The sequence below is a fragment of the Bidens hawaiensis genome, unplaced genomic scaffold (genome assembly GCF_021521415.1).
Source record: "Bidens hawaiensis isolate Kalapana, Puna unplaced genomic scaffold, B.hawaiensis_p1.1 tig00070546_1, whole genome shotgun sequence".
Classification (NCBI taxonomy): Eukaryota; Viridiplantae; Streptophyta; class Magnoliopsida; order Asterales; family Asteraceae; genus Bidens; species Bidens hawaiensis.
The window spans coordinates 17,870-44,200 of NW_027502398.1; the positions used below are offsets into that span (position 1 = coordinate 17,870).

At 35.8% G+C, this 26,331-nt stretch overlaps 2 protein-coding genes and 1 pseudogene across 3 annotated transcripts; all 3 read left to right on the forward strand.

Moving 5' to 3' along the window:
* Window positions 1–6,001: 6,001 nt before the first annotated feature.
* LOC143605645 (GDP-L-galactose phosphorylase 1-like) lies at window positions 6,002–9,318 on the forward strand (annotated as a pseudogene). The gene is made up of 7 exons (XR_013148588.1): window positions 6,002–6,176; window positions 6,563–6,666; window positions 6,921–6,980; window positions 7,805–8,047; window positions 8,154–8,339; window positions 8,434–8,682; window positions 8,773–9,318. The product of XR_013148588.1 is annotated as a GDP-L-galactose phosphorylase 1-like (transcript).
* A 1,102-nt stretch (window positions 9,319–10,420) lies between these two features.
* Window positions 10,421–11,329, forward strand: LOC143605647 (uncharacterized). Its single transcript, XM_077081682.1, has 2 exons — window positions 10,421–10,492; window positions 10,966–11,329. The coding sequence occupies exon 2, from the start codon at window positions 10,971–10,973 to the stop codon at window positions 11,187–11,189; it is 219 nt and encodes a 72-aa protein (XP_076937797.1). The 5' UTR covers window positions 10,421–10,492; window positions 10,966–10,970; the 3' UTR covers window positions 11,190–11,329.
* Window positions 11,330–16,140: 4,811 nt separating this feature from the next.
* LOC143605646 (aspartate carbamoyltransferase 1, chloroplastic-like) lies at window positions 16,141–19,533 on the forward strand. The gene is made up of 6 exons (XM_077081680.1): window positions 16,141–16,213; window positions 16,919–17,421; window positions 18,292–18,431; window positions 18,514–18,687; window positions 18,770–19,006; window positions 19,289–19,533. The coding sequence occupies exons 2-6, from the start codon at window positions 16,926–16,928 to the stop codon at window positions 19,394–19,396; spliced, it is 1,155 nt and encodes a 384-aa protein (XP_076937795.1). The 5' UTR covers window positions 16,141–16,213; window positions 16,919–16,925; the 3' UTR covers window positions 19,397–19,533.
* The last annotated feature ends 6,798 nt before the right edge of the window (window positions 19,534–26,331 follow it).

Here is a 26,331-nt window from a genome sequence, read left to right on the forward strand (position 1 = left end):
TATCAAGCTACCTACTCCTTGGGGAGTTGTAAAGATAGTGGGTGACCAAGCGGAGGCCAAGAACTATTATTCATCATCAATGAAGCCAACAGCCAAGCCAACCATAGCATAGCAATTACAGCAACATCCTAGGGACGTGCTGGAAGCTCGGGAGAAAGACCTTAAAGAAGTATCATTGGACCCCGATGATCCATAAATAAAGGTGTTCTTAGGAACCAGTATCCCCAGTAAGATTGAGGAGGATATAATATCCTTCTTAGGGCAAAGAAGATCTACTTTTGCCTTCAAACACTCGGACATGACAGGTATTTCAAAATAGGTAATCACTCATAAACTCGGCCTTGATTTATCTGTTAAACCCATCAATCAGAAGCGAAGGAAATTCGCTCTTGAGAGGAACAAGATCATACAAGAAGAAGTTGAAAAACTTCTTAAGGCCGGTATGATCAGAGAGGTTCAATATCCTCGATGGCTAGCTAATGTGGTCGTTGTTTCAAAAAAGAATGGAAAGTGGAGGGTGTGTGTTGATTTCACATTTTAAACAAGGCATGCCCCAAGGATCCTTTCCCATTACCACATATAGATTCCATGGTGGATGCTACGACATGACATGAAATGCTTACCTTTATGGATGCTTCCTCTGGATTTCAACAAATTCAGATGGAACCATCCGATCAAGAGGATACAGCATTCATGACTCCTACCGGCATATACTGTTATATAGCTATGCCGTTTGGACTAAGAAATGCAGGGGAAACATACCAAAGATTAGTCAACATGATGTTCAAGGATCAGTTGGGTAAGACTATGGAGGTCTACATAGATGATATGGTGGTGAAATCAAAGAAAGCTGAGGATTACCTTAGAGACCTCGAGGAAGCATTCAATATCCTCGACCTATATAACATGAAATTGAATCCGTCAAAATGCCACTTTGGTGTTAAGGCTGGAAAATTTCTGGGATATATGGTGACTAAAAGAGGAATTGAAGCAAGCCCCGACAGATTGAAGCCATCCTCAATTTGAAATCTCCTGCAAACACAAAGGATGTCCAAAGGCTCACAGGAAGAATAACTGCCCTCAATAGGTTCATCTCAAGATCCTCCGAGAAGTGCAAGGACTTCTATGACATCCTTAGGAATAATAAAAAGTTTGAATGGACGGAAAAGCATGAGGCTGCGCTTACAGCCTTGAAGGATTACTTATCCTCAGCTCCAGCTCTAATGAAGCATGTGGATGGAGAATCCTTATACCTGTATTTAGCTGTCTCAGGAAACGCAGTAAGTGTCGTCTTGGTAAAGGATCATGAAGGTGAATAGCATCTCGTTTACTATGTAAGTAAAAGTCTTCTAGATGTGGAAGCCAGGTATTCTCATTTAGAAAAGTTAATTCTTTCACTCATTATGGCTTCTACTAAATTGAGACATTATTTCGAAACTCATCCTATTATTTTGAGAACTAATTATCCTGTGAAGAATGTTCTTAGAAAACCAGAGTTATCAGGTAGAATGGCTAAGTGGGCTGTAAAATTAAGTGCATATGATATCCAATATGAGCCAAGAACAGCAATCAAGTCTCAAGCACTAGCGGACTTTGTGGCTGATTTCACTAGTGATCTACAAAAAGAAACTGACTTGGAGATCCAACAACTGGAAAAGACCAAGGATCCTTAGATACTCTTCACCGATGGTGCTTCCAATGTAAGAGGAACATGATTGGGGATCCTACTGAAATCGTCACAGGGGGACATATTACCCCAGTCCATAGCTTGTGAGTTCCAAGCAACAAACAATGAAGCAGAGTATGAGGCTCTGATCGCAGGTTTGCAATTAGCCAAAAGCTTGAGGATCAGGTATCTTCAAGTTTACATAGATTCTTTATTGATAACTAGCCACTTTAATGGCTCATATGCTATAAAAGGTGAGAAACTAATTAAATATTTAGATGTTGTGAAGGAATTATCGAAATCCTTCGAAATATTTAGTATTACACAGGTACCAAGGGAAGAAAACGTTGGGGCAGACGCCTTGGCAAACTTAGCCTCATCTTTGAAGATTCCCGAGGATTTGAAAATCCCAATAATTCACATTCTCTTGCCAGCAATAGGAGAACAGGAAGTTGGAGAGATAACGAATGATAAAGAAATCGTACTCTGGGATCCATTATCCTCAAATAGCAAAGGATCATGGATCCATCCTATCAAGAACTACATTCAGACTGGAGAAATTCCAGCCACAAAAAATCCCAAGTCCTTCAAACTCAAGGTATCCCAATATATTTTGTTAAATGATATGGTATATAGGAAATCTCTTGCAGGTCCATATCTCAGATGCATTGAGGATCCCGAGATCCAAGAAGTACTCAAGGATTTTCATGAAGGAGATTGCGGCAATAACACAGGTGGAAGAGCGTTATTTTCATGAAGGAGGTTGCTTGAATTTGTTGTTTAAATTTATTATGTTTGTTGACATGTTTCCACCCGTGTGTAACACGGGCTATACCCTAGTGATTCATAATACAAAACAAAAATGAGAAATAGTTAATCAAGTTTTGATAATCATATATATTTAGGGTTAGGCTAAATGTACCCCCTTGTGTACTCGTCATACCCCCTCCTCTAGACTTTTATTCCTTCAACATTTTTATTTAACATATTATCTCCTTCTAATATTTTTATTCATTTCAAGTCTCCTTTTAAAATATCAAATCAAATACTATAAAGTTTAGTTTTTTATTTTTTTATTTTTTTCTTTGTGTTTATTGTTCTTTATAATAATAATAATAATAATTTATTAATAATAATTAGTATCATTATAAAATGCATTTAAAGAATAATGATATAACGCATTTATAAAAACGATAAAACATTTTGTATATATTTATCTTATCATATAACTCACACACGACAAAAAGATCATTTAAATATTTATTGAATAGTTTGAAAGCATGAAATTAATGTCACATGAGAAAAGAACCAACTTGTTGATCAAGTCGTATGTTATTTAATCTGTTTTATTAATGAAAAAAATGTGTTTCTTTTTTAAAGTAAGTTATCTCTAAAAATTAGTTAAAAAGAAAAACACACCCTAAAAGTATTAAAATACTTGTAGACTAGAAAATGTTTTTATTCTTTTTAATTTTAATAAAACGTTTTTTACTTACACAATTTTTTTGTTATTAAAAAAACAAAAAAAATGTTTTATAATATAAAAAAAAAAGATTAACAAAAAGGAAAAGAAAAACTCTTTAAATAATTAAAAAAACTTTTTTAATTAATAATGATAATAAAAGATGACAAAATGACTAAGAATAAACATAAAGGTTTAAATTGTATTAATGTAAAACTTGAAGGAAGGGGTACGTTTAGTAAAAATAAAAGGGAGAGGGTACGTTTAGCAACACCCTATATTTATTTAATTAAATAGCTTAACTTGTTAATCAGGTTCATTAACATGTGGACTCACTAACTAGCTCTCTAACTCGTTTACATGTAACTCATTTAAACCCGTCAACCCATCAAATTCGATTGACTCGTTTAAATAAATAACTCAAACGACTCATATTTGAGTTACACGACTTTCAGTTTGTTGATGTGAAAAATGAATAATTTGTTTATTTGAGACCAAAAGAGAAATACGGGTCATATTGTCTTTAATGATTCAACCCATCAACCAAATACAATTCACACCAATAATTCTAAGGGAAAATTCTCTATATAACCCAAATGAAAAGAGAGAGAAAAAAAAGACCCAAAAATTTCTAACTTTCTCAATATGACCCAATAATTTGTACTGAGGCGACGCTTTGGAAATATAACCGACGAGATTGTAGAACCAATTAAAACTTGATACGTGGCAAGATTCTGACAATTCCGACCATATTTTTGAAAATCTTGGGGGTTCCGTCCAAATGTTTTCTTTAAAACTTTTTGTAAAAAACAGTCTCTTCAGACAGTTTTTTTATGTTTTCTACCTTGCCCGTTCAAATTATGATGATCCATAACTTATTCTTCATCTTCATCTTCTTCATCTTTATCATCATCATCATCATCATCATCATCTTCATCTTCATCTTCTCCGGCACCCACAACCTCACCACCTACTGACACCACCTCACCGCCACCCGCCGCCGCCGCATCACCACCGCCAACCACCAGTTCCTCACCTTCGGCAGCCACTTCCCCACCAGCCCCTATCTCCCCTGCTTCATCTCCGCCGGCGCCACCAACACCCACCACACTACCGTCGTCCACCACTTCTCCGGCGACACCCACTTCAAGAAACAGTCCACCGTCACCGCCGGGCAGATCTCCGTAGTCTCCTCCACCGCCGAAGAGGTGGTTCTACTCGTACTCCGGCGACACCATCTTCGAGAGGTGTTTTGAGACTTGTTGAATGTTAATGGTTATGGTTATTAATTTTAGGGTTTCTTGACAAGTTGGTTGTGTTGTTTTGATTGATATTAAAATACAAGGTTTATTGTTAGATGGAAGGGTTTGATGTTAGATGTAAGATGATGATGATGATGATGATGATGATGATGATGATGATGATGAAGAATAAGTTAGGGATCATCATAATTTGAACGGGCAAGGTAGGAAACATAAAAAAACCGTCTGAAGAGACTGTTTTTTACAAAAAGATTTAAAGAAAAAATTTTGGACGGAACCCCAAGATTTTCAAAAATATGGTCGGAATTGTCAGAATCTTGCCACATGTCAAGTTTTAATTGGTTATACAATCTCGTCGGTTATATTTTCAAAGCGTCACCTCAGTACAAATTTTTGGATCATATTGAGAAAGTTATAAATTTTTGGGTCTTTTTTTTTCTTTCTCTTCATTTGGGTTATATAGGGAATTTTCACTAATTCTAACAATGAATTTATTTTTTCTAAAGTATAAATACTTTTACTCAACTTAAATTTAACTCGGGTTTTTTGTTTTTATAACTCACCAACTCATCAACTAGTTTGCCATGTTTTGTTTAGATAACAAGTCAAATAAGTAATGTTCACTATTGCATGCTTTTAAGTGTGTCCGAATCAGAGTTAGTTGAATGATTTATGTTAAACAAACAAACAGACGAGTTATGTTATGCCCAACGATTCAACCTGTCAACCTGATACGATTGACATAAATAATCCTAATAAAGTTTTTATTTCGCAAAAGTGTATATGTATTTTCTTAACTCAAGTTAAATCTAGAATTAAACCAATTAATTTTTCAATGTGGTGTAGTTGTAGAAAGTATAAGGTTTCTAATGGAGACCCAAGTTCGGTCCCCAGTTACAACACTTTAGGGGGAACATAGGTGGTTCGATGAAGAAAGATTTGGATTTTTGTGATTTCAAGTTTAATTCTAAGGCGTCCGGGTTTTACCACCAGTGGACATTTGAGCGGGTGAATTTCCCTGAAACTAGAGATAACTTGAGACACTTAAGGGCTCTGTACGTCTGAGTTGGATCAGCTGACAGTGACATTTTTCCATTGAGACAACCTGTATGAGGTACCTAAGCATTCGATTTATGTCGGCTATTAAACAAAACAAATAATTTATTTTCAAGTATAATTAAAAGAATATATATATGTTTTATTTATAAGTTATTTTCCAAATTTCCCCACCTTGGCATCGTGAGGGCCAATTCTGAACCATAAAAACTCCTCGAACAACAACCATCTTACTGCCATTGCTATATAATCCGATCCCCATTACATTACCACCCATTCAATTACCATCTTCACACACAATTCTTCCAATATTCAATCGTCGTGTTGTTGGGTTAAAACCCTGGATTATTAAGTTGTAGACATCACGGCTATACACGGAGCAACGCGTTCATCTGTATATGTCCGATCAGTCCGTGGCAATTGTGCTCTAACAATCGAGAACAACCCTTCTACGCACGGCGGACGTGGGGCTTTGCCGTCTGAAGGCGGTAGTCCGTCTGACCTCCTCTTTCTAGCCGGCGGTGGGTTTGTTTGGAGCATTATTATTATAGCCTACCTAGGTTTATTCTCTCTTGTTGTTTGTAATTAATTGAATTCAAGAAGACGAAGATGTTGAGGATTAAGAGGGTTCCTACTGTTGTCTCCAATTACCAAAAGGAAGAAGCTGAGGACGGTGGTGGTGGTGGTGGTGGTTGTGGCCGGAACTGCATGAGAGACTGTTGCCTACCAGGTGTTTGATAAAATGCCTTTTTTTTTTATTTTACTTTTATTTCCTGTTACTTTTTTTTCTGTTAAAAGTTTGTTACTTGGAAGTTGGAACATCCACAATAAGAGGCATTTTTAGGAGGTGTTTTTGAGTGTTTCTTCACATTATCAGTTTTTTCTTATTGTGGATGTAGTTTTTAACTTTTTATCATGCGTTTTATATTTGAGTTTTTTCACAAGAACTACCAAAAACACCACTTTTCTCGCAGGTTTGGGGGGGGGGGTGAGTTTTTGGTGTTTTTATGACGTGACATCCGACTCGACATGTTTTTTTGTTGTTTTTCGGGATGCTTATTGTGGATACTCTTATTGAAACCAAACATGGGTTTGATTTGATTTGATTTAATGCAGGGGCAAAGTTACCTTTGTATGCTTTCAAAAAAGCGGATAAGATTGAACTTGGTGACAAAAAGGAACCACCTTTTGCTTTCTTGGACTCCCTCCTCCTTGGAGAGGTAATATTTGAAAAAATTATTGTTTTAATTACTTGTAGTAGTTTTTTATATAACTGTTAAACTTTGATTCCCTTTTTTTGCTTCATACACATGTTCTTAGAGCCGAGGGTCTCTCTGGAAGCCACCTCTTTATTCCTTTGGATAGAGGTACGGTGTGCCTACATCCCACCCTCCCCAGACCCTACCTATAGCTCTGCTGTCGGTGGGATTTTACTGGGTATGATTGATTGATTGATTGATTGATATGTTTAAAGTGGGAGGATTGCGTGGAGAGAGGGTTGTTTCGCTATGATGTTACCGCCTGTGAAACTAAGGTATATACATCAATTTCTTGTTTTGGTTTTAAAAAGCCGGCCTCATGCGATCAAACTTAGGATTTGTAGGATACTGATATGTAAAAGCAACTTGGATGTGCATGTAGCAAAGCCGACGATTCACTTTATATATTTTCAAAAACTGAATTTTCATTTTGGTTTCAGTTTTGCATGTAGTGAAAACTGAAAAACTGCAACAAACTAACTTTTATAACCGAACCAAACCCGTAATAACCGAAAAAAACTGAATTCTGTTATTGAATTTATGGACTATAATTTTTTTATTTTTGAATGCTATGTAATATAAAAGAATAATAAATGGTGTAGTATAAAATTTGGGCCCAAACGTATAATAATCAATTAATCATTAATTAACAAAAAAAGATTTAGCCCAAAGTTTCTCGCCAAAATTTATTATTTTTGACATTTTCTTTCAGCCCCTAAAAATTCAAGTTCAAATAGCAAAACCGAAAAGGCAGATACCCAACTGAACTTATTGTTATCTCATGAACAGCTTGGCCTGTTTACAGCTCTACCATAATCTGAAACCGCATGCTTTTCAACAACTCTAAAACTGAATTTTGGGTTTTTGGTTCAGTTTGAGCCCAAAACCGACCCATGCACACCACTAAAAGCAACCACAAAGGGATGAAGCTCTTGTCTTGCACCTTGGCTTTTGGGACCCAAACGCCTCAGAGCCTCTCACGCTTTTTAAAACCAAGTTTCTTGTATTTTATGAATCTTAAATAAGTTGAACGAGCAAACATAATCAAATTATTGTAATATTAGTTATTACCTACCTAATAATATATCTAATTGAACAGGTAATCCCAGGAGATTACGGGTTTATTGCTCAACTAAACGAGGGTCGCCACCTCAAAAAGCGCCCAACTGAGTTCCGAGTGGACAAAGTTCTTTAACCATTTGATGGGAGGAAGTTCAACTTCACCAAAGTCGGGCAAGAAGAGATTCTATTTCAGTTTGAATCAAGCAAAGATGGTGAAGTCAAATTCTATCCAAACGCCCCTGTTGATGTCAAAAGTTCCCCTAGTGTTGTTGCCATTAATGTAAGTTAATTACCTTTATCATAATCTCATATAGTCATATTATGCAATAAACTACATTCATAATAAGCCACATGCTGATTTAGTATGTTATTAATATTATCAATAGGTAAGTCCAATTGAATATGGACATGTGCTTTTGATTCCAAGAATCCTTGAGTGTTTGCCACAAAGGATTGATCATGAAAGTTTGCTACTTGCCCTTTACATGGCGAATGAAGCTGCAAATCCGTACTTCCGTCTGGGTTACAATAGTTTGGGTGCTTTTGCTACCATCAATCATCTTCACTTTCAGGTTCAAATTTGTTATTTAAAAATTTTACTTGCACATCCAAACACCATCTAAATGAAGTGTATCTAAAACATGTTTATGATATGTTTGATTTCAGGCTTATTATCTAGCTGTACCCTTTCCAATAGAGAAGGCACCCACTAAAAAAGTTACCAAATTCAGTGGCGGAGTTGTAATCTCTGAGATCCTCAAGTACCCGATTAGAGGTCTCGTGTTTGAAGGTGGCTATTCACTTGAAGATTTATCAAATGCTGTCTCTGATTCATGTGTGTGCCTTCAAGACAACAATATTCCTTATAATGCTCTTATTTCGGATTCTGGGACTCGCGTGTTTCTCTTACCTCAGGTAGATAAACTTGGCACCACTATTTATTATTGTAATAATATTGACGGTTTAATTATCTAACGTTTATATTTGAATCAATTGGAAAAACAGTGTTATGCTGAGAAACAAGCTCTTGGAGAAGTGAGTCCCGAGCTTCTAGACACTCAAGTGAACCCTGCCGTTTGGGAGATTAGTGGACACATGGTGTTGAAACGGAAACAAGACTATGATGGTGCAAGCGAGGATAATGCGTGGCGACTTCTTGCTGAGGTGTCACTTTCTGAGGAACGATTTCAAGAAGTGGTGGCCATTATCTTTGAAGCTATATCGTGTGCTGTTATTGAGGACAAGAGTGTGCATGATGAAGATGAGAGAGATGTTGAAGACGTTGATGCCCTTGAAAACGCGTCCCAACAGGCAATTGTCGTGACTGGCTAGCGGTGTAATCTGGTATTTTGCAACTAGTACATTGTGTGTGAGAAAGTTTTATGTTTCTCTATAAATAACACACATATGGTTGGCTTCTTTTTTAAGTGTGGACTGGAAGGGTGGTGTTACTATAAAAGTTTTGAATTGTGTAAAAGGATGATATTTGATTAGTATTTGTGGGAAGTGCTGTTTTTATGATTTAGTTGTTATTTTTGTAAAATTATGTTTTAAGAATATATATTTCAAGTGAAAGTGCAGCACTTTAACGGGTTATCTCTATGTCGAATAAGGTTGTTAAAAAATCGTTCAATTGCGATTGTAGTTGATCCAAAATGCCTAGAATGCAAAATATTAAAATCTTCAATGCTTAAAGATTTTGATATTTTAAACTGCTAGAGCTAAAAAAGAAGTTTTATAGGCAATAAAACATAACCAGGAGGGTGGTGTATAAACCGAGCTCTTAATGAGTTATAGTCTTATAGAGTAACTTGGGCTTGAACTTGCTTTGAGTCGAACTTCTATCAAGTTAAAACTGTTATGTACAAATTGGTAATCAAGAGATTAATAGCCTTCATTATGATTTGTGTATTAATAGCTACCTCCGATCAAGTACAACCCAATTACAACTAACAAAGACACCGTGTATTATTAGATACCTAACAACAAACCAAACAAGGCATAAAAAAGAGCTTGCTTTACATAATGAATTAATGATTCAATTCAAGCTTATGAAGATTTTTTTGGTTTTATTCGTGTTTTTTGGTTTTATATTTATTTTTGTTTCTTGTTTCTTCATCGTTTATCATCCATAGTAACTTGATTATTGTTTCTTAATCATCCATTTTTTTTTCTAATATGAATCGTTGAGTTAAAATAAAATGAGAGCATATGATCTAGATACTCAAATTAGATGAAGATGCTTATCATATATAAGAGAATGTTTAATTCACCTTAATTTTCATTTCAATAAGAAAAGCAAACTTTGTATGATTGGTTGATTAGGAATATCTCAATGCGACTTTACTAAGTACGTTTATTTGTGGGTTTGTTTATGAAATTTGTCGCTTTTCTTGAACGGTTGGTCATTTGTAATATAGTAAGCAATAATTGATGAAAAAGTTTCTTTTATTTTTTTAAACCTATTTTACTTATTTACCTTCATGTTTTAAGTAAAGTAAGACCATAATCCACAACCATTAGTTAAAAGTCATAAACTTTTACGGTTTTACCGCTAGACCAAGCTGGTGGCAGTCGATGAATAAATATTAATGGAAATCATAAACAAACATGTAAAGTTTTCACTAGGGACTATAAGTGTCATTTATACATATCTTTAATCAACTCAAGAAGTTGAGGTTTGCGGCGAGTTCTTGAAGGTGTCCAAGTTCCATCCTTTCAGCAGGTATACATTTTGCTTCATTTGATCATTGTAGAATCCATTAACCTTCAAGATTTCATATGGGTTATGAAAATGATATGTATTTCTAGCCATTTCAGACCTGTACTGTGCATTTTAATGAAAACCCTAATCGCTTTAATCACTTTTGATGTTCAATAACAAAATGATTTTGGATCCTGATGTTGTTGCTTGACAATCTGATATGAAATTAGCATCCATACTCTGATAATTTCAAGCTCCTTGTGTTGTATTCATCACTTATGAGTGCTTTTGCTGAATGCCCACCATGTGTTCGACCTATTGCCTCAATGAAGTTTGCTTTTTAATGCCATCATTGTTTCAACTTTTTTTTGTGCTTTCTAATTTATAACCACTGATTGATCATAATACTCGTGTCAAGTAGTTACTTACCTTTACTTAGATTTATGATGAATATTGAATTTCATGTGTTTGCTAATGTTTTGTTTTGATTGTAGACGAAATGAAGAAAGGGATTCACCCTCAGATGCAATGGATCTCTTACGTGACCCAAAGTGGCCGATTGATGCACGTTATGATGACCAAAATCCACCAAGCAGGCAAAGTTTATCACTTTAGAGCAAGGAAACAGATGGCTGAAAGTATCGGTCAGGTTGCCAAGTTCAAACGTCGTTATGGACAAGTGGAAGAAGAAAAGGAAAACGAGAACGAGGCTAAGTGAACCAGTATGTCGCCTTTTACTTTAGTTAAAGTTTTCATCATAAGCATGCACTAGATTTTGTTTTATCTTCACATAATATGATATTTTGCCGCATTTGTTAGTATTTTCGTTTCACTGAATCAAAATACCGTTTCCGAGTTTTCAAATGGATATTGCGCTTGATGATATTTTAGCCCAATTTGGTTAATAATCGTATCGTCTATAGAAAGATTAGTTATAAGATTGAAGGGGTGACTTGTTTATGGTTTAGTGAATGTTTTAACTATTAAGATTTCAAATCAACTGATCGACTATCTAGTTGGGCTTAGATCATTATTTAGGCCCATGTTTACCAGTACATTATCTTTCTAGCTTTGTGAATATGCTGCTGTAAAGGTGAGATAATAGGCTATAAGTCTTGCTTTAATCACATGAATATATATAACTATAAAGCACAAAAGTCTTTGTTAAGACACCCAAAGCACAACTTGTAAAGCACTGAAAGACCTTTCTTACACACATTAATAATCATTAGCCCTCGCGCAACATCCCACACACAAACTGAAAGCCTTAAAATTCGCGCCTGTAAGAAAAATATGAACTCATTCGGTGTCGTGACTCGTTTCTCTATATATATCATTTCACAACCTTGAAATATTTTTATCAAACTAATGTATCCTGCAAATGGTTCGATTAACATATACTCGAATCAAGCTCTCGGTTATTGTTCTGCTGCTTTTGTGTATTGTACAAACTGAAGGGAACAAAACCAACCGAACATGGCTCGTTGGGTTGGACCACAATGCCACAAATGGATCACTTGCAGTCCCATGGGTTAGGCGGGTTAGGCTCCAAGCCACCGGATGTGCGAATCAACCGTGGATTTGTAACTCGGGTGGGTTTCCAAATCCGTTTAGAAGGCGGTGTTGTGGAAACCGTTGTGTTGAAGTGACATCCGATGTGAATAACTGTGGGGTGTGCGGGATTCGGTGCCCGTTTAACTGGCAGTGTTGTCGAGGTTTATGCATCGATACCAATAATAATCCGTTTAATTGTGGTCGGTGTTTCAATCGGTGCCCGTTTCTCACGTTTTGCACCTATGGTATGTGTGGATACGCAGGCCCATTCCCTCCCCGACCCCCGAAGCCTCCGTTCCCGCCCCGCCCTCCAAAACCACCATTCCCGCCCCGACCGCCAAAACCACCTTTTCCGCCCCGACCGCCGAAACCACCGTTTCCGCCCCGACCACCGAAGCCACCATTCCCACCTCGACCCCCGAAGCCACCGTTTCCATTTCCTCCTAAACCTCCAAAGCCTCCTAGCGGACCTGTATTTGAACCGCCAGAAGGTCCACCATTAGTAGGCGGTCCACCTCCGGTTGAAGCGCCTCCATATGTAGGTGGTGAACCGCCCCCATCTGATGTTCAGCCACCACCACCACCAGAATAAGTTGATTTGGGTCTGATATGGTCAGTGGGTTATTGCTATTATGGTGTTTAATTCATGGCATATAATATGAATAAAGAATATATTTGATGTAAATTTGTCTACGTTTGGGATGGAATTATTTGGTGCGTGTATTGTTTAATAAAATATTTGTTGATTATACTATTCTTTTATCGATAATTGCAGTTAATTATACTATGAAGTATATATTTTTGTCATATTATACCGTTAGTGGTAGATTCATAAGGTGTCACTCTATGGATGAGTGTTTTCGGTACGGTTAACGATTGGTATCGATACCGGTACCGAACATGTACTAATTTGATAGAGTCAGTACCGAGTCAGTATGGTACCAGCATCTCCTGAATTTTGCATGAAATACTGGTACCAAAATTTTGCGATTTTCAGTACCGATAACGATACTGGTCGGTACCGATCTCATCTCTGTGTCATCCTATGTCAGTATTCATGTATTCGTGTGTGTGAGAAATTCTCTTTTACCATCACTAAAGTTATAACAATTTTATACCGAGAAATACAAACCACGGTCATTATATAATAAGTGTCTTGGTTCAATTCACTCTAAAGTGTTGAACAGCCGGCTGTTTGGTAGCATATAAAGAGGCTATCTCTGAATCGGTTGAGATCGAGTTTGTTTGTTTTACAAAAAAAAGATATATATTGGTTTATGGAGCTCTTTAATGAGTAAGTTTTAGAAACATGTTTGTCAAATAATTTGAACTCGGTTGTTGACGTTTGGTTAACGGATGTTATAATTCGTAAGAAAATTGAAATACATCTATACATATACTTTTTTAAATAGGGAAAAAAATGAAACAAAGGAACACCAAATGTAAACGGTTAGCTCGTGATAAGTACTTCAGTTACTATGACTATGAGTTATTTTGCAAAGAACCGACATAAAAAATAGAAGGGCTACCGACACTTATAATAAAATTACATTCTTTTTTTACTTAGGGCCTACTGGCCTAGTGTGGAAAAACATGGACGAGTTTAAGATTTACTGGAATGAAACGAGTATGGTATTAGATGATAGTTGTTAATTGCCTAACATGTTTACCCACGTTGAATACGATATATTAATATATTGCATAATCTTAAAAATATAATAAATAATAATGTGTTAAAGTTGTAAGAAACTTGAAATTATTAAAATTAAAGAATTGTGAGAAAACGTAATTGAAAATTGTATATCTAAATTGGTTTTTTTAGTTGAGTTTTGTATATATGTCTTAGGTAATAGACATGTCAATCGATATATTTTTCTTTTTTACCATAAATGGGCATACCCGTGAAACTCGTCTGGATCGGGCAACTTTCAGAGGACGAGATATAATTTTATAATCAATGTATGAGATTGTGATTACAAAAGCATGACCAAAAGTCCATTAGTAGAGCCATTTCCAAAAGGAAAAAAGAAAACAGAGTCATCTCAGTTTTGAATGATACAAGTAACTAACTGATTTTGTGTAATTTTATTAATGGATCCTTAATAAAATTGTTTAGATACATACAACATGTGTGCATTCTATACGCAACTCGTTTTCGGCCTTATCATTGAAGATTTCTAGATCCATCACTTAAATCGTTGAATTGTTGAACTTGAAATAAAAAAGGATGAGGATTAAGTATTTTTAATCAAGTTTCCTATCAGGATTTTGGCGTGACGTCTTGTTTGTGCAAGACTTTTCAATCCCTTTTGTTATAAACTTGTATTTTCTTGCTATGTGATAAACAAAAACAACTAATATTAAAAATTGTTTATTATTTATAAATACTTAGGTTTTAAATGATATCAACAATTAAGAAACTAAGAGGAGACCGTGCTTATAAAGGTTTTACGATTTATGAATAATAATGATTTCAATCGTATGTTTTAAATTACCTTTTCCAATTTAAAAGCATGATGATTAGTATTTTTCATTCAGAAAAGTTATTGGAGGTTTAAATGGTAGTGATTCATACAATCAAGATACCGAGTCACAAGTGCGTATCTGATGGAAACGGAACCTATACAGCTAAAAGCCATATAACAATGATAACCCAAACATATCAAATTTTAGTCTATAATTGATCCAGTCGACTTATATTTAAAAAGTATAATAAAATTCAAATCCAATACGATTGTACTTGTAACTGTCTCAAGCTTTTACCTTTTTAAAGAGCTCAAATTCAAGAAAATGTTGTTCTATATGGTTTATTGATTACTAGATATCAAAGGGTTCTAGAGTTTATGATATTGGTTCTCATAGTAAAAACATTTTTTTTATTTATCTAAGTATAAACCAAAACCAAAACCAAAACCAAAACCAAAACCAAAACCAAAACCAAAACCAAAACCAAATTTTAAACCGGTTGTTAAGAGAGAGAGAGAGAGAGAGAGAGAGAGAGAGAGAGATATGCATCAATACAGTTATAAGTATACAATGTATATGAATATGTATGAAATAACATGTCTCTTAAATCTTAATCCTCTCATCCACCTTAGTTGACCTACCAACATAAAAACTAGTTTCTACTTTAGATTATGTTCCTTTTTGTCCCAAGTTCCTTTTCCATTTTCAACATCTTCTTGTTTCAAATTATCCATTGAGTCATTTGATAAACTTTTAAATGACTCAAAACCTAAAGGATTAACAATAGACTCCTCATTATCATTATGATTCCCTGCTTGAGCATGATCATCACTACTTCTCTTTACGAATTCTTCCTAAGTATTAACAAAATCATGATAATTTTTTACGTCAACCATTATTTTATCCATCTCAATATTTTTATCAAATATACAGTCATTATCAACATCACTATCAACATGATCACCATTAAAAAGCATCGCAACACGTGAGATAGTCTTTAGAGAAGTCTATCATCAGACTTATATTCTAAAATAACATACATTCAAATTATCACCAACATCAACTTGATTGGAAGCTTCATTACCTAGATTGACAGCCTCATGGCCTTCATTAGTAGCCTCATCACCTAGATTTTTCATGTAAGAACAATTACCAATTTACTATTCTTAAAAAAAGACTTGTCTTTATACATGGTTCGCTATAAACATAAAAAAATTAGAAAAAAAGTTGCATCTTAAACCTCTCTCTCATGGTACAAGTTTAGTGCTCAAACTTATGTGGCAACACATACCCAACCGTGTATGATCTTCTTAAATTCAAACCTTTGAATATCTACGAAGGATATTCGCACTCATACGAACGTCTATGACTAAGGCATAAGCCGATGAAGAAGCCAAACGAGAGAAATATTGTGTTAAGTGCACACATGACGAACGATGATATATAAGGTCAAATAAACCGGTTAACCGAACCGACACGAAAATTAAACCGAAACCGAATATGCAGAATCCTGTTTGGAACCGATTGAAACCGTAGGTTCCGAACATGTTTGTAATTTTCTCCACTAAAACTGATTTCAAACCGGTTAACCAAACCATAAATACTAAAAACTAAAAATGTAAAAAAAAAAAAAAAGGTAAATGATAGTCTTTTGCCCTAAAAATCTTGACTTGACTGAATTTGAAGGTTTGCCATCGTGACAAGAGGCGAGTAGTAGTGATAGTGAGTATCAATCAATTCGAAATCGCATTGGTAAGTTCTCATCTTCCTTCCGTTGATTATCAATATATATATATATATATGCTTATTATCATCGATGCTTTGTTGATTATTGTTGCAATTTAGTTCATGAAACACTAATGCTTTGAATCGCTCTTCGTACGTAATCGTCAGAAGAATCCATCATTTAGAGATAATTACAACTGTTTCTGAAGATTATAAAGGATAGTGGTTCAATTTTCAGTCAGGAAATTGATTCTTATTGCGTTAAATAATTATATTAATATAGCTTGGACTTTGACTTTTTCAAAGTCAACATGAAATTCAGATGAATTCTAAACATTTTTAGAAAGAAAAGAAAATGATATACGCATTGGTTTGAAAAATATTAAGTTTTTATAGGAAAAAAAGTTCAATTGACTTTAGTGAAGAAAATGGAAAACTTGGTTTAATAGTAGCTTATTAAGTGACAGTGTGACATATTCGATTATTCCCCTCTAATATACATATTAAAATTTAAAGTTGTCATGACTTTGATGTCTTATATATGGACTTACATTTGAAAAATACAAGGTTAGATGTAAAAACCTAATTGCATATTCCTTTTATTCTTTTCATTGTTTCTATACATTCAAGAAAAAAATAAACCAAATGCTGTAAGTTTATAAATATGCATATAACCACAAATTTGTTAAAAACACTATTCAGGTGAAACATGTCATCCTGTGCGTTTTCTGCATCTACATGGCTTGAGACCCTGCTAAATCACGAATCAATATGCAAAAAACCAAGTGTTTTCAAGAAAAACTGTATTTCTGCTGACGTGTCACGTATTAAGCTGACCTGGCATAACTCGATGACATGGAAACAAACTGGAAGCAGGCTCAAATGCAGGGCGCTAGAAGTTGAAAAGAACCATGCTTTCTTGAAAGGGGAATTGTTTCAACTTGATGATGTGATTGAAGCACAACAGTTTGATAGAGAGATTTTGAGTGCTATATTTGAAGTGGCACGTGAAATGGAAACGATTGAGAAAAAGTCACGTGGAAACCAGATCTTGAAAGGTTATTTAATGGCTACTCTGTTTTATGAGCCATCAACAAGAACCAGGCTTTCGTTTGAGTCTGCAATGAAACGGCTGGGTGGTGAAGTTTTGACTACTGAAAATGCACGTGAGTTTTCATCTGCTGCAAAAGGAGAGACACTTGAAGGTAGTTTTAATTATTTTTTTGTAAAGATTTAATGTGTTAGTTATAGCTACAGGAAGTGAGAAACAATATTATTACAAGTAGTATATAAATCTTTAATAACGCGTGTTACAAGGTTGTATGAATAAAAAAATACACACTTTCAACCTGTTTGGCATGTTCTCTTTTTAGCTAATTTTATATTTGAAGTGAAGAGATGAGTGGATCTGGTAACGTGTGAAAACAGTACGAGTTGGAATGAGTCGTCTTTTAGTATGGGATAGTTGGGTCAGGTTGTTGACTCACATAGATTTTCGTCTCCAGTTTTAAAATCTTCTTTATAATAGTCATTCTGATAATTGTATTAACCCATTTTTTGTCCTCTTTTAATTTTCTTTTATGAATGAGATAATTATATATATATAAAAACAATATTATCATAGGAATAACAAAATTCTTGTGTAAAGTGATTGAAGAAGCTGTATGCATTAGAACAGACTTTGGACAACTTTTAACCCATTTCAGTTTTAACTAAATTCTTTTTCAACCCGCCTGAGATAAAACATTTACCCATTTGAGGTTATAGATTTTTCGTCCATCATGTAGAATTTTTACGGATAATGTGTCATTTATGCTTACAAAAACAATACTATAGTCAATAGTAATAATTGTCTAAATCTCTGAATGAAATGAGTTGGGAGATTGTTTACTTGAATTCATTAAAATCATGCTTCATACGACTTTCAACCCGCCCATTCCTTTTTAAGCTAACTTTTTGTTCGACCCATTTGAGATACATAAACCAGAAACCAAATCAGCCCACTAACAAGCAAATGGGATGAAATTGCCACCTTTGTATCTTTCAAACCATTTTGTTTTGATACTTTTTTCTAGATACAATAAGGACGGTTGAAGGGTATTCAGACATACTCGTAATGAGGCATTTTGAAAGTGGTGCTGCTAGAAGAGCTGCCTTGACCGCTAATATTCCAGTTATTAATGCTGGTGATGGACCAGGACAACATCCTACTCAGGTAATTTTTTGTCATTAATCACCACAATCTTCATGCATTTGTTTTATTATTTGGATTATTTATTTTGTAACATATGCAACAGGCTCTTCTTGATGTGTACACTATAGAAAGAGAGATAGGAAAGTTAGATGGAATTAAAGTTGGTCTCGTAGGCGATCTTGCCAATGGCCGAACTGTTCGATCCCTTGCTTATCTTTTAGCCAAATACAATGATGTCAAAATCTACTTTGTTTCTCCAGAAGTCGTCAAAATGAAGGTTTATACACATGATAGATCATACATTTATTTATGAAATTATGTGCTTATTTATATTTTCTTGGTTAAAAATGGGCTTGTAGGATGACATTAAGGAGTACTTGACATCAAAAGGAATCAAATGGGAAGAAAGTGCAGATCTAATGGAAGTAGCATCTAAATGTGATGTTGTGTATCAAACTCGCATCCAACGAGAGCGATTTGGTGAACGAGTTGATCTTTATGATGAAGCCCGTGGCAAATACATTGTCAACAGTGACGTGTTAAGTGTCATGCAAAAGCATGCGGTCGTCATGCATCCTCTTCCAAGGCTTGATGAGGTAAAGCGTAAATCCGACTCGTCGTAAAAATAACACACTATTTCATATCTTTAATTGTAATATCATATTTACTCATCCATTAGTAACTTAGTATATATATGAAATTAGTCCTAGACATAAATTTGGGCTTGCATCAGAATCATAAATTTTAACTTTTACTTTTTACATTACAAAATAATAAAAAACATATTTTTCGGTGTGGATCTGCAAAGAATGAAGATGTTGGTTTATTTCATGATGCAAATAATGAAGTTTGCCTTTTTTTGGTTGGATTATATGTAGATCACAGTGGAGGTAGATGAGGATCCAAGAGCGGCATACTTTAGACAAGCGAAAAATGGACTCTTTATTCGAATGGCGTTGTTGAAGCTCTTACTTCTTGGTTGGTAAAGATAATTCAAGTTTTGAGAATGAACAATGTTTGGTATGAATGATGCATGAATCAGATCAATCGACACTTGTTTAATTGCATATTTGCATGCATTTGTGCCTTAAATTTTGGACCGGGTGGACGTATGATAAGCTTCTAAGACATCATTTGGTGCTATGGCTTTTTATGAGTGTTAAGTTTTTAAATTAACTGGTTTTCAACAATGGAAGCTGAACTAGAGTTAATTTTATAGTCTGTTTTGTATGGAAATGTATTCGGAGTTTCATGTCTTTTGTCTTGGTTAGAGCGATGTTTATCTCAGGTGATGAAAGTGAAATTTAAGAGTGTTATTATTGGCTACTTTCTTTTAATGAATTAACAACGATATTAGTAATTGCTAAATAAATTTAGTTATGTGTTTAGCGTTTCTTTAGATTTTTCTTGAACAAGTCAATGTTGATAATTTAATATTAATCTATAATATATATAAACGAAAATATAAAAATCCTACATGTCGCGATGTGATCGTTTCCCTTTTTTTTGGAGTCATCAGATTTGCTTGAATTTTAAATGGAGGTTTCTCATGCATTTGACCCGAATTCACAGGTATGTGTCTTATCAAACCCAAATATTTCTTAAATGGGTTATAACATCTCATTAAATTAAAAATTATTCTCACCAAATTATTGATGTGAAAATCGTATAAAATAAAATATACTAAAAATTATTATATGATTTTTTTTTTAAAAAAAATATTATTTATAATTAAGAAACAATTTTATAGTAAACAAAATAAGCGGGTTTTGGGTCTTACCAAACCCAGATAACTTTAAACCGGGTTATAACATCTTAGTTATTTGTAAAACCTTTTTATCATCAAACTCTAAGTATATTATAAATTTCATTACAATAAATAGAATTAAACCCAAAATGTATATAAATATTAAAACGAGTAATATAAAACAACCCCCGTAATACGGGGGATAAAAACTAGTATAATTATATATTAATTAAAACTCAAAAGAAACTAAACTCTTTAAACATTTACGATTTGCTCTTAAAACACGTCCAACGTAATCCACCATGTATACATGATTGGTGGCTTGGTGACTACGTAGTATAAACTAGAAGGGTATGACGTGTACAATGTTATAACCCATATGCTAGTCTCCACTAAAGCAAATTAATTTAATCAAATGGTCCCTAAAGTTATGTTTATAAAAGCCAAAAACCTAACACATATAGGTGGGGGCCTCTAGCAAGTATTCATGAGTTCCATAGTTATTATAGGATATTAAATTTGTTTTTAAAACGACAATTATATTATAAAAAACCATCTAGTAAGAAATTAGATAAGACGATACGTGAAAACACACCGACTCATAAAAAACATAATAAACGGAGAACCAACACATAAACATATCAAATGAATCAAAACAAAAAAAAAGACCCAATTAAACTGATACGAAAGCCTTGACTACTGAGCCAACTCAATGACCTGTTGCATTATACCTCAAACACAAAAAGACGTAACCGACATCCATAACTTTTACACTCCCATTTGATATGTGAGCAGTGGCGGAGCTACCCTAGTGGGTACGGGTTCGCCCGAACCCACTTCATTTTCGGTTTTACTTAGAGCGTGTAGTTCGCATTAGTGAACGAACCCATTCTTTTTCGACGACCGAACCCATTCATTTTTGACGATCGAACCCATTAACATATGAACCCACTGAAATTAAGTAGAGATGAATATGTGTGTTGGTATGCTTGCTCACCTGGTTTGCTCATTGCTTGTAAAATGGCAGAAACAGAGATGAAAAACTAAGAAATAGAAGATGGAAGGAAAAGTTTTTATTTTTTGGAAAGTGGGAAAGTAAAAGATTGTTATTAACTTCAAAACCGACTTTGTTTTTTCTTTTCTAATTTGCGTTGCTGTTGAATATTAAAACAGTTGTTGCATCTTAATATTTTCTATTTTCTCCAATAAAGTAAATAAGTGTAAATAAAATGTTTTATGTTATCAATGAATTGTTGTTTCCTGCATATTCCATTAAATTATTTTTATACTACATCTAAGTTATTGGAATATAATTTATTTTTCATATTTAAATTTAATGACATTGAACGGTTCTTAAATCCCTGGTCAACCGGTGATTAGTAAGACGACCAGTTTGATGTTCGGTCCCATTATGAAAATATTGAATATATGTTTATGTGTAAATTGTAACGTGTTGGGACTTGCTATTAAGTTAACCAATCAAGTAAATTTTTGTTGAAGTTGTGCATTTATGGTTTATTACTGAATATATTAGAATAATACGACTAACCTGACCCCAAAAACTTTTGACCCAACCTAAAAACTTTGAAATTATTTTGGGATTATGATTTGTGACCCGACCCGAAAATTGTGACGCCAGATTGTAATAAACCCAACCATCGAAAATATCGAACCCACTGAAAAAAGTTTCTGGCTCCGCCACTGTATGTGAGAAGAAGAACCCTTATTATTGCTTGTACTTTTGTGCCGACTCTTTAGGAGATCAAACAACCTAATACTATCTTCTTCATTATTAGTAGTTTTCCGTATTCTCATATATACATGAAAAAATTTAATCCATTCGCATAAAATGGACATTGAATTTTCTCATGTGAATTTTTATAATGCCAAGTAGGTCCTAATTCTGAAACCTAAATTATCCAGACCAACGTAATCGAGCCAAGAGAAAGTAGACTCCGAAAAGTTTTGTACATTCTAATAAATATATTTTTTTTTTCTAAAAGTTATTAAATTTTATAATAATAAATGTTTAAGGAGGATATAAGGATATTCATGATTATCTCTTACTAAGGCTTTTCGTATCAAGGTTATCCATGGCTTATGCGGAGGAGATTTGTGAGAAGGATAGAAAAGACAAATATTGTGGAGGTTGAGGTGAATACCATCCATCCTTGAAGATCCTTTCTTATGGATGGTGAAAAGTGGTGGTTGGTGGGTCCCTATATTAATAATGTGAGAATAATGAGGTTATCTGTGAAAAGAATGGATATATTAATCTTGTAGATAAAAGAGTTTGTGAAAATAATAAACGGAAAGCTGATGTGGCATGTTAACTAGTCTGTTTGTGAAAAAATTGTCTAAATTGTTGCAGATAGTCTAAAAGTAGTAGAGAAATAAAAAGAAGACAAAATGGCAAAACAGGTTCTTTATGTTTGCACGGTTTTTCAATTGACGTCATTTAGCAAACTTAATGGCAGAAAATGTATTTCATGTTTCAAATTCTGTTCACGTTACGTCCTTTGGTACTAATCCAGTTAAGTATTTTCGTTAAACCTGTTCATGTGCAAGGCACATGAGGGCAGTGTGGTCATTTTACCCCTTTAAGGATTGTTGTGTAATTAGACTAAAGATTTGACCTTTTGAAAAAAATACTCATCTCTCTCTCTCTCATCCCACCAATCTTCATCCTCTGACGACTATTAAATCCGGCCACCTGACCACCACCATCACCGCTGCCTGACCACGCCACCGTCACAACAAGCCATCAACGCCACATCTCCGTCTATGCTTTCTTTCTCATCCACAACCAACACCAAGCATCACCGCTACTGTCACACCCGGCCCTGAGCGGCGGAAACAGCCGGGCGCGCACGAGTGGGGATTGATAATTAAGCACGGGCCATTGCAAACATTCAAAGATTTTCATTTCGCATGAAAAGTTTAATACAAATACATTACATTGATTAAAAATTACATAAAAACATCCAAGTATAAAAACTGTTGAAGATTTCCACGCCATATCCCCTTGCGCGGCGGGAACAACCACGCGCATCGAAGGGATAGAACTAAAATCTTCCAAAAAGCTAGTTTTAGATGTTCAGCGTGAGGTGCTCTAAGTGTGACTCCATGCGCTACCTAGTTATCTCCTGAAAGACACGTAAAAACATTTGAATCAGTATAAACTGAGTGAGTTCACAAGTTTTAGTAACTTGATAAATCGTGTTTGCATCATAATCTTGATACAAATCATTCTGAAACATAATTCTGATAGCATCATTAAAACACATGCTTGGTAAAACATAGTCCTATCAACATATTCAGATAAAAATCGTTCCGCGGGTTACGCGCGAATATTTCTGGGAACTGTGCTCGTCTATGCAAAGTGGCGCTGCCACTACGAGCTAAAATAAGGAATACCGTCCCGCGGGTTACGCGCGAACGTTTCAGGAAAATGTGCTCGTCCATGCAAAGTGGCGCTGCCACTACGAGCTAATCAATAATTCCGTCCCGTGGGTTACGCGCGGACGTTGTGCCGGAAAACAAGGCGCTCGTCCATGCAAAGAGGCGTGACCCCTACGAGCGGGCTCAAACCCATAGTACTGCCCCATGACCATACTAGGCACTCGTCCATGCAAAGAGGTGCGACCCCTACGAGTGGGTGGATCAAACCAGCAGTCCCTACCCTTAGAGTTCCAATGGTAAAGTGATCACTTACTCGAATTCTGGCGCACATACATCGAAAACCATAGATACCGTTTGCATTGCTCGTAAATACACCATAATGAAACATTATTTAAACACATAATTGCTTGTATTGCTTGTAAGAGTATCACATAAAACATAGTTTTAAGTACGTGTCCCTCGCCCCGAAAACAGTTTAAAAACAGTGAAAACAGCGAGAATAGGGGCTGTGAGACTCACCTGTGGTTCTTGTTAAGGGATTAATCGAGATTCGGGTTTTCTTGGTGTTGGCCTCGGAATCGAAGGTCTAGTAACTGGAACGGAATCGAAAATAACGGATGCTTTGGGAGATGATTAGTGCAAGTTTGCAGTTCTTAAGAGAGAAGTTTGAAGTGTGTTTTGGGTGATAATTTAGGTTACATATTTATAGGCAAACTCAAGGGAACACAATCCCTTGCTTTAGGGGATTGTAATCTTTTCATATCTAGGTGTAATGATGATAAAGTATGGAAATTATTATTGTTTATTGTTTATTTAAAAGTGGAGGAGTGGTTAAAAGATCTTGATTTGATTTGGACAGGACATGCAGGTCTGTGGTTGGTGAGAATAGGGTGGCTGACAGTTGACTTTTCATGTTACAGTGTGCTTTTTCAGGTACTTTTGTCAGTGTACAGTAAAAAGTGGAAAATCTCTGAAACACGCTACTGTTTCCCTTTTTGGGCGGGAGTAATCTCCTTATGTCTGGAGAATAGACTAAGTGTTCTGTGCGCATCACTTTGTGTGCATAGCTTTCTGCGTGAAGGACATTTCTTTGCTGCGGGTAGGTGCGTAACCTTCTCGCAGTTAGGGATATTGAGTTTCATTTGTAGATTCTCCAGGTGGTCTTGGTATTTCAACATAGTGATCAGTCATGTTGAAGTCAATTCCATCTTGGAGCTTCAGACAAACTAGCTCTCAATGTTCCCGCCATGCGGGGAGGTTAGTTCCCTTCCGCACGCGCATAAACGATTTAGGATGCACCCGCCTTAGCATCATGCGGGATGGTCAACTCATAGACAACATAACGTTAAGTTACATGAAAACATAAAGCCAAAACATTCGCGCATGGCGCATATAACATATGCTCACGCTGGTTCTTAACATGGTGCGCTCGCGCAGGTTGCACATAACAAATGCACGCGCTGACTAACATGGCGCGCTCGCGCAGGGCGCACATAACAAATGCACGCGCTGACTAACATGGCGCGCTCGCGCAGGGCAAACATAACAAATGCCCGCGCTGATTCTAACATAGCGCGCTCGCGCAGGGCGAACATAACAAATGCCCGCGCTATATGGCGCGCATAATATTTACAATCACCTAATTATTAGGTGATTACTTAGTTTAAGGGATTGGGAATTTACCGGGTGTCACATTCTCCCCTCGTTAAACGAATTTCGTCCCGAAATTTAGGAGACGTTGCTGGCAGAAGCCATGCTCTGAAAGAGGTGTGGGTAATTCTTGCGTATTTGGTCTTCTCTTTCCCAAGTGAATTCAGGCCCAAGCCTCGAGTTCCATTGAACCTTTACTAACTTGATTTTGCCCCTGCGTAACTTTTGTTCTTTCCAATCGGTTACTGCTATAGGTTCTTCTACGAAGTGCAGCTGTTTGTCGATGTGAATCTCTTCCAACGGCAAAATCAACGTTTCGTCAGATAAGCACTTTTTGAGGTTGGACACATGAAACGTATCATGAACTCCACTGAGTTCGGCGGGTAAACGGAGTTTATAAGCAACCTGACCGATCCTTTCCAGGATCTCAAATGGTCCAATGAAGCGCGGATTCAACTTTCCTCGCTTGCCGAAACGGGGGACTCCTTTCCATGGAGAGACTTTCAAAAGTACTTTATCCCCTACTTGAAATTCCAATGGTTTCCTTCACACATCTGCGTAGCTCTTCTGTCTGTCGCGCGCTGTCTTAAGGCGATCCCTTATCTGAAAAATCTTGTCTGTTGTTTCTTGGATCAATTCTGGACCAGTCATTTGCTTGTCACCTACTTCAGCCCAGCACAGTGGGGATCTACACTTGCGCCCATACAAAGCTTCGAACGGCGCAGCCCTAATGCTTGTGTGATAGCTGTTGTTGTAAGAAAATTCAACCAATGGGAGATGAGTATCCCAGCTACCTTCGAAATCGATTGCGCACGCGCGTAGCATATCTTCCAATGTCTGGATTGTTCGCTCGCTTTGCCCATCCGTTTGAGGATGATATGCCGTACTCATGTCAAGACGAGTACCTAAAGCCCCTTGTAACGATCTCCAAAACCTTGATGTGAACCGACTATCTCTATCAGAAATGATGGACACTGGGACTCCATGTTTTGAAACTACTTCTCGAATATACAGTCGTGCTAACTTTTCCATCTTATCGGTTTCCTTGATCGCAGGAAGTGCGCTGACTTAGTTAGCCGATCCACAATAACCCATATTGTGTCATAACCCCCAGGTGTCCTT